This window comes from Solanum dulcamara, chromosome 3, assembly GCF_947179165.1.
Source record: "Solanum dulcamara chromosome 3, daSolDulc1.2, whole genome shotgun sequence".
Taxonomy (NCBI): domain Eukaryota; kingdom Viridiplantae; phylum Streptophyta; class Magnoliopsida; order Solanales; family Solanaceae; genus Solanum; species Solanum dulcamara.
Genome location: NC_077239.1, coordinates 82,233,579 through 82,242,133, shown reverse-complemented (window position 1 = coordinate 82,242,133; position 8,555 = coordinate 82,233,579). Strand labels below are relative to the sequence as shown.

Sequence of the window (8,555 nt, the reverse complement as noted above, 5' to 3'; positions counted from 1 at the left end):
GAGAATATATGTTTCCCCTGTAATGATATGATAGGTATATATGTATGCTTATTTTGGTTGGGACTGGAAATATTTTCTTAAATATGTTAGTAGAAACTTGATTAGTGCTTTGGATTTTGAATTTCTTGTTTTGAGCAACCTCTCTTCCTTTTAAGGTAGGGGTATGGTATGTGTACACACTAGCCTCCCCATACCCTACTTGTGGATTACACTGGGTAGGTTATTGTTGTTGATTTTGAATTTCTAGTTGGACTTGACAGGATTTCCTTGAAGTTACTGGATGATTGAATTTCCTAGCATGTATATGTTTGACAAAAGTCTATTCATGTAGTGATTATTAGTTTTAAGAAGATGGTTGATGTTGAATAATCTTGTGCAGGTATGAAGTTAATGGTTGAAAAGTATTATTTCAGTGCTAAGGCTTACAACCTTGGTTCTTGAATAAATTGAAGAATGATCCATGGACTTTTTGTGCAAGTTTCAGTTTGATACAAACTAAATAACTTATATAGCAAATTGCCCTGGAAAACCCTTACCTTTTTACCATGTTGGGTCATTTTAAGCATGCTATTGTAGTTGTAATTTGAACTTTAATATATTATAGGCTTTACTATGCCAAGATTGGAATCGGAACACCATCAAATGATTATTATGTGCAAGTGGATACCGGAAGCGACATAATGTGGGTTAACTGCATCGGATGTGATCAATGCCCCAGAAGAGGATATCATGATGTACGTTTCTTAAGTTTTCTGATTGTATATCCTTGTTCAGCTTTCTGTATTTGCTTGCTCCCAGAAAAAAAGAGAAAAAAGCTGTGTTATGTGCTCTTCTTCCCCTTTTAATGCAAACATACTTTTGGGCAGCTGGAGCTAGCATTCTACAATCGAAAGGATTCTCTCTCTGGTAAATTAGTTTCTTGTGGACACCAGTTCTGCAAGGATGTAAATAGAGGCTCGGTATCAGGCTGCTATGGTAACAACTCATGTTATTTTAATGAAAATTACGGAGATGGAAGTTATAGTATGGGCTACTTTGTGGAGGACGTTGTTCAATATGATCTGGTGTCTGGTGATCTCCAAACTAACTCAACAAATGGAACTGTAATTTTTGGGTAAGATATATGTTGGATGTATTCTAAGAACTGAAAGTACTTCAGTAGCTTGTTGAAATCATATAATCCTCAACTGAAACTTGCTGTCTAGACACTTATTAGTTAAAGGGGAAGTCCTACAGGAAGAAACTTTGAATTATCCCCTTAAAGTCTTCTATATTCTTGAATTGGTCATAATTTAACTTGGATTTGACCTTATTTTCCTTCTCTGCTGAGCAGAACTTAATTAAGACTATACATTTTCAGGCTTTCAGGAATTTAGAGATATTTTTGGTGGGGCTGGATTGGATAAGGAGAGATTTGAAACCATCTTTTCATTAGTACTAATTGAAAAGAGAATCTTTAGATGTCCTTTTCTTTTAGTAATTTGACTCAAACACTTCCGGAAAGATCATCTAAATTCAAACTGCTATTATAATATTTAAACGAAGGACTTTTACAGTACTTTTCTGAAACTCCATTTGATAAAAGTACATTTCAAAACTAAGCAGATCGGAAGCTTGGTCGAGCAACCTCTATGTTGGATTGATATCTGTTGGGCATATTTTCATTTATTTTGTTCTTTTTCTCTTGGGTTTAGTTTATTGACATTCTTCCTCCTGTTTGGGCAGGTGTGGGGGTACACAGTCTGTAGAACTAAGGTCCTCAGATGACGCTCTTGATGGGGTTTTGGGGTTTGGGAAATCGAATTCATCCATGCTTTCCCAGCTGGCTTCATCTGGAAAAGTGAAGAAAATGTTTGCTCATTGCTTGGATGGTGTAAATGGTGGTGGTATATTTGCCATTGGGAACGTTGTCAAACCAAAAGTAACCATGACAGCATTAGTACCGAACCAGTAAGTGAATTGTCCTGCTAGGTTCTATTTCAGTTATTTAAATGCAGATCTTGTTGGCTTTTAATATTTCAATCAATATATATGTTAAATGGACCGAAGTCTAGCAGTATTATATTACCAGGAGACCAATTCTTTTTAGGTTGTTGTTTTAAGTCTTCAACTTAAATTTTGAAATTATGTCTGACTGATTCGCCTCATGTCAGACTCCAACTTTATTCTTCAGGGCCTTGATGAGACTCCTCCTTTCTATTCATTCAAAAAAAAAAAAACAGAAGAAATGGAGGATCCTTACTCTACTATATTTTGTATTGTAATTTCTCTTCAAAGATTCCAAGTAATTTAATTTTGACTTTGAGTAACATCTCGGGCCCTTGTGAAAATTTGTTTCATGGAACTTGCTTATTTCCAGACTCCCTATTACTGGAAAATATAATTAGTTAAGTCATTTACTTCTTGTCTGTCCTTTGAATTCTGAGGACTTGATCCACAGTTAGATTCAGAGTCAATCTGTGTAGGATGTAAGATTTAGATCTCTATTACTCTAAAGAGGGTCCTGTCTATGATAGAAAACATGAATTACTCGTATGGTGAACAACGTGCTTAAACTTGACTTACAACAACAACAACATACTTTGTGTAATCCCATAAGGGGGGGGGGGGGTCTGGGAAGGGTAGTGTGTACGCACTACGACCTTACTCCTACCTTGGGAGGTAGAGAAGTTGTTTCCGATTGTTGATATTTCTTACATAGATGAATTAACATGGGGCAGCACTTCTTTTCCTGGAAGTAGATTCATTAAGATACTTTTTGCATAAGTAGAGAACTTTCACTAAAAGAATTTCTTATAGCCATGGTGGGATGGTGAGGTGATATCCTCCATGCGTCATTACGTATTCTTCTAATTGTGTGAACCATGTTCATATGATCCTTCTGAGGAACACCCTCGTAACTTGAACTGTTTCATGGATCTTTAAATCTCCTATATGTGCAAATATCAATAAATGAGTTTACTTGATGTAGCTTAATCTGTTATTCTATCTTCTTTTTTGTTTATCTCCCTGTATCTATAAGAAGATCTCTAGTACAACTGGTCTTCCCAGTAAACATTCTTCTCTTTTCAGATTTTTGTGAGTAATTCAGCATCACCTTATCTGCGCTTTAGTTCGGAAAATCAAAATGATTTAGTGCTTCATACTGACATTATCATGAAATAATTTAGGCAACACTACAATGTCAATATGACAGCTGTTGAAGTCGGTTATCAATTTCTAAACCTTTCTGCTGATGTATTTACAAATGGAGTGAACAAGGGTGTCATTATTGACAGTGGAACAACCTTGGCTTATCTTCCTGAGGTGATTTATGGGCCACTAGTGAAAAAGGTAGTCAGCTATCTCCCTTAATCCTTTTGGAGGTCACTCCATTACTAAAATGAATCATAAATGTTTGTTTCTAACATTTTGGCATTTATATATATTAAATTATTATTAGATACTCTCCTGGCAACCTGATCTGAGATTGCGTACAGTTAATGATGAGTATACATGCTTCGGATACTCTGGAAGGTATGGTGCATACTGAGTAGATTTAGTTGTTAGCTGTGTATGCAGATGATCTGTGTAATTTGTTCAATAGGTGGATACTTTATGCTTTATATCTGTTGATCCAGAAATAGTGGCATTTGGAAGTTACATTGTATTGTACTTCTAAAGATGGTCTTAAATTTCTTATCCGATTAAAAATATATTGACTACCAATTCTATCTCAAGATAAAGTTGTTTACGTTAATGCCAAATTGATTATCTATTTGGTGGAAATAAGATGATAATGGAAGCATTGTTCAATTCTACTTCTACCTGTCAGTCTTTCGACCTGGTCTCTTTGTAGTCCAACCATTAGCCTAAAATTTTTCCGTACATCTTGGTTCTAAAATAGCTATGGGTTTCCATATGTATATTATCTATCAAACATGCACCAACTTGATATAAGCTGCCACATTTTTGAAGGTTTCTCTTGCAGTTGTGTGTGTACAGTTTCTTGAGCCCTTCAAATTCACTAACTTAAATGCAACTTTGGCGTCCAACTTGCAGTGTTGATGATGGATTCCCTCAAGTCAATTTTCATTTTGAAAATTCTCTTACTTTAAGAGTTCGTCCACATGAATATCTATTCCCCTTCGTAAGTATTTTACTTAACAAATCATCTGTTTTCTCATTAGAAGTTTCAAATTCTGTTTTTTCTTGGTACTTTATAACGTTATGGTTTTTGGAGTGTTATCTTTTTATAATGGAGTTGGTGAGTTATGATACTTGATCAGTCTAGGACCATAACAGATTGTTGGAAGTATATACTGTCAATTGCTCAACATTGCATAATTCTAAAGCGTAGATGGGTATTTTTTACTGAGCTCCAATAGGCGGCAACTTCTCTTTTCAGTCTTTTGTCATCTAAACAGATTTCAGTTATATGATGTCTCAGCAATATAGGCAGATTCCATGATTCTATCTGTTTTCTTATCTACAACAAATACGCCTCGGTCCATTCTTTTTTCCTATCTAATAGCTGTAAATGAAAGCAAACAATTCCTCTGAAGCATAGGTTTAATATCAACTTGTCTAAGCATAGCCATCTACTGACATACGGCACCTACAGCAGCAACTAAACCTAAAGCGCAGCTAGTTTGGGTCAGAAAGCCGTCTGTTTTGACATCATCTAAGAAAATTCTCCATCTTCCAATCATCTTTGCAACAAGATCTTCACCCATCAAGAAGGAAAATTCGATTATCAACATCAAAGAGCATTGAGCAGATTATAGATATATGCTTGTCTATTAATTAATCATTGATCATGGTTCTGTTTCATCTTTTTGTTATCACTACTTGAAGAAATTAGTTGTGGTAATGATATATGATGTGCTGTGGTGTAGTGATTATGAAATCCAAGCAGCTTATATCCAACAAACAACCGGAGAATGGGCGAATTTCGAAACTCCTCAACTAAATTATATCCTCATCTTTCAGAGCCGCAACCAACCTTTCCTCCCCGCTTCTTCCTTGAGATTCGATCTCATAGAGTTCAATTCCCGTTAAGAATGTTACATATTTTCCCGTGTTTTCTGAGGTGTAAACATGTATTCTCCTCTTTTTTGGGTTTAGGACATGTGATCTCCTGTTTTTACTCTTCATCTTCTTCAATTTGATTCATTGACACCTTCTCATTTTCTGCGATATCCACTTCAAACTGCAAAGTTTAATCCAAGTGGGGCTTCTTGGTACTTAGAGATGTTACCAAAAGGCTCAAAGCCTTTGCAGTATTCCTTCGTTGGTGTCAGCTATTGAACTTTCAGTACTCCGAAAAATCTTGTTGGTATATCTGGCCTATTGCAATAATTGATACAAGATGCTTTTACTTTGCTTATGATAGATTGTAAAATTTTGGAATTGTAGCGTTACATGCTCCATATTTTTATGTTGGATAACACCAACTTAGCAGGAGAAGTTCATGTCTTTGATGAATTGGTTTAATTTAGATAATTTGTTTCTATTATTATGAGATGAGTAATTTTTGTATTGAAATTGATTGCTCAATTTTTCTTTAAATTTAGCATTTACAATTTAGAACTTTTCACTAGCCACATCATCTGAAAATGAAGGCTATCACCTTCGGAGTCGAAGCTGATATTGCTGATTTAGGGATTCTACTTTTGCTACTATCCGTTATATCCATTTAAATAAAAATTTTGGGTGGTGGAAATAGTAATAGAATCACATCCCTTTTTTCTATATAACTACCCCTCTTCCCACCTGGCATTTCCTTTTATTGTTGGTCACGCTTGCTTATTACTTCAATATATTTTGTTTAGACACAGCAGGAGACTTGATTCCTATTTATTCTTTTTAGGAAGATTTATTTTGCATTGGATGGCAGAATAGTGGTAGTCTTTCTCGTGACAAATGGAACCTCACGGTTTTTGGAGGTGTGTTCTTCCTACTTATAGCTTATTTCGTTTTGATTGCAAATTATCCGTCTGTCTTTAAACTAGAGGAAGTTTTGGTTTAATTTTTTATTCAGTTTGGCAGCGTATAATAACTCAGCATTTCTACCAATATCCTTGCTGACCGTTTAATTAATTCCATTGTGTTGTATTTCTCATCCATTTATGTGTTTCTATTATTCTTCTAGTAGGTTTTACTGATGATAATTGCATGGTTAATGGCTTACTTAGGCGGTGTTTTTTCACCTAGTTGATGTTCTTTCGCAACTCAATGCATTCAAATTCTTGGGATATTGATACTCTTTAAACATTCATTGTTGCGTTGATATCCAATGAACATCATTATCATCACCATCATTTTCTTTAGCGAATGAGATGCTTAACATAGCAATATCACTTCTTTGCTTCATTGTTTACCAAAAAAGAATGGTGGAGGGAATGCCAGCATATGAGACCTAAGTTGCTGTGTATTGTAAAAACTCTAGGTATATCTTAAACTAGCTTCTATTTATACTTCCTCCATCCTAATTTGTTTGGCAGTATTACTTAGACACGGTATTCAATATAGAAGGAAGATCTACTTAAGCTAAATATGCATTAAAAAAAGATACCTTTAAAAGCAAACCATTTCTGTGCATCAGTGGGGCCTACAACAAGTAATCTTTTGAGACAGACAAAAAATAAAAGTGTGTCAAGCAAATTGGAGGGAGGAAGTAAGTATTTTGACATTGTTGGTAGCAGTTCATTCCATTCTGTTTAGACTCGGGTTCTCTTCCAAGATCTTTTTACAGTATTTTATTTTGTCAATTGCTATGATTATCTGATTGAAGATGCAAGTGACTTCTTTCAATCATGCTCTTAGGTGTCCTTGGATCTTTCTGAACTGAAAGATGATAATTGTTATTTGCAGTAAATGATGTCTTCTTTTCTTCTGAAGCCTTGAAGTAAACTGTTGTTTGCAGATTTGGTTCTCTCGAATAAGCTAGTCTTGTATGATCTTGAAAAGCAGGCCATTGGTTGGACCGAGTATAACTGTAAGTTGTTCTACTTTGACACCTAAACTATGATTTGGTATATTGCAATTAGATGTTGTGCTTTTTGTTGTGTTAATTTCTGCTAATCCTGAAGAATTTTTCTTCGACCAGGGTAGTTTGTCCATTGAGTAATCTGCAGGTCAAAAGATTAACAATTCTAGTCTTACGGTTTTTAGCTTATACTTTTTTCGGGAAATTTTGCTACTTCAGTGTTCATTTTGAAAGACATACCAGAAAAGAAAAAGAATCATGCTTTTTGAGTTCTGACAATGGGATATTGGTAATAATATACTTCCCCTCAGTTCTGTAGGTTGTGCCTGGTAAGTGTTGGGATTTACATTTCATGCTGCTTCCTGGTTCTGATATTGTAAACAAAATTTTAAACGGGAACTGCTCTTGCAGTTGATCTGAATACAGATTACATCTCCAAGTCAGTTTCACATTGACAAGTGCCTATCACTATAGAGATCATCTCTAGTAATATTATTAACTCCTTTACATTTGACAAACTGAATGATGCTGCGGGTCTGCTTGAAAATTTGAGTTTAAAGCGATCTATCATATTGTTGCCTCCGACATTCAGTCTCTATACCAACTCACCCAAATCTAATTTGTGGTTTACTACAGGCTCATCGAGCATCGGATTGAAGGATGAAATTACTGGTTCAGTACATTTAGTAGGTGCTCATTCTCTGTCAGATGCTTCTAGTTTGACTGCTCAAATGGCTCTAACCTTCTTGTTATTAGTAACTCTGCTGCACTACTCTCTATTTAACGGGCAAAGCTGACATGAATATTAGCATCCGGTACTTGAGACCCGGGTTAGGAAGCTTTTATACTGAAAGGGATTCTTCAAGTATTGCCACAGCACAGCAATTCACTGGATTTCAAGTAGGAGTGTGCATATTTTACATACATGATTGGCTGATGATAGGAAAACTAAGATACTGAACTTGGGAAGGTGCCTTTTTGTTTGCTTTATAGAACAATTACTAGACCACTCCATTTTTGCATGAAGTCGGGTTGTAAAACGCATGATGTAAATAGATTTGTGTACATATTTTTATTCTTACAATATCCGGGCAACTATGTTGCGACTCTTCAAAAAATATCGGTAGTTGTGTAATTTTGAGGATTCAAGTAATATCACTTTTGTTCTTGTGTTGTCTTCTTATAATATCCTATAGTTTTTGAGTTGTTTGAACATTCTTTTCTGGTGTAACAGCATTAATATAAGCTTGATGGACCCTATATTTTTTATTTCCTGAATAGACCAGAATAAAATACCTTGATCATAAAATAAGTACATAAACAAAAAGGGAAATAGTCTTCTCATTTGTGTTTCTCAAGAGTCGTTTTTGATTAATTTTGTAATAAATCTTGACATGTGTTCATAATTGAATATAATATCGATTGTTTAATCGTTGGAATTTGTCTTCTGCTTCAACATATCAACTATATTAGTTTAAAAATAGTTTATATTATATATACGGTTAATATAGGAAATTTTTATATCATCAAGTAAAACAGTTCTTATGTTCTTTTTCTTGATGGTGTGATATTTTATTTATAGATC

The 8,555-nt window shown here is 34.8% G+C and overlaps 1 protein-coding gene across 1 annotated transcript in view; it reads left to right on the top strand.

The window, feature by feature from the left end:
• The window catches only part of LOC129883392 (aspartic proteinase 36), a 10,294-nt gene extending 2,144 nt beyond the window's left edge, over positions 1-8,150 (top strand). Inside the window, exons 2-10 of the mRNA XM_055958055.1 lie at positions 605-734; positions 867-1,114; positions 1,726-1,950; positions 3,171-3,333; positions 3,443-3,516; positions 4,042-4,129; positions 5,852-5,927; positions 6,908-6,979; positions 7,607-8,150. Coding sequence (XP_055814030.1) covers positions 605-734; positions 867-1,114; positions 1,726-1,950; positions 3,171-3,333; positions 3,443-3,516; positions 4,042-4,129; positions 5,852-5,927; positions 6,908-6,979; positions 7,607-7,767 — 1,237 coding nt within the window. The 3' untranslated portion in view covers positions 7,768-8,150. The remainder of the gene's footprint in view (positions 1-604; positions 735-866; positions 1,115-1,725; positions 1,951-3,170; positions 3,334-3,442; positions 3,517-4,041; positions 4,130-5,851; positions 5,928-6,907; positions 6,980-7,606) is intronic.
• Positions 8,151-8,555: the final 405 nt, after the last annotated feature.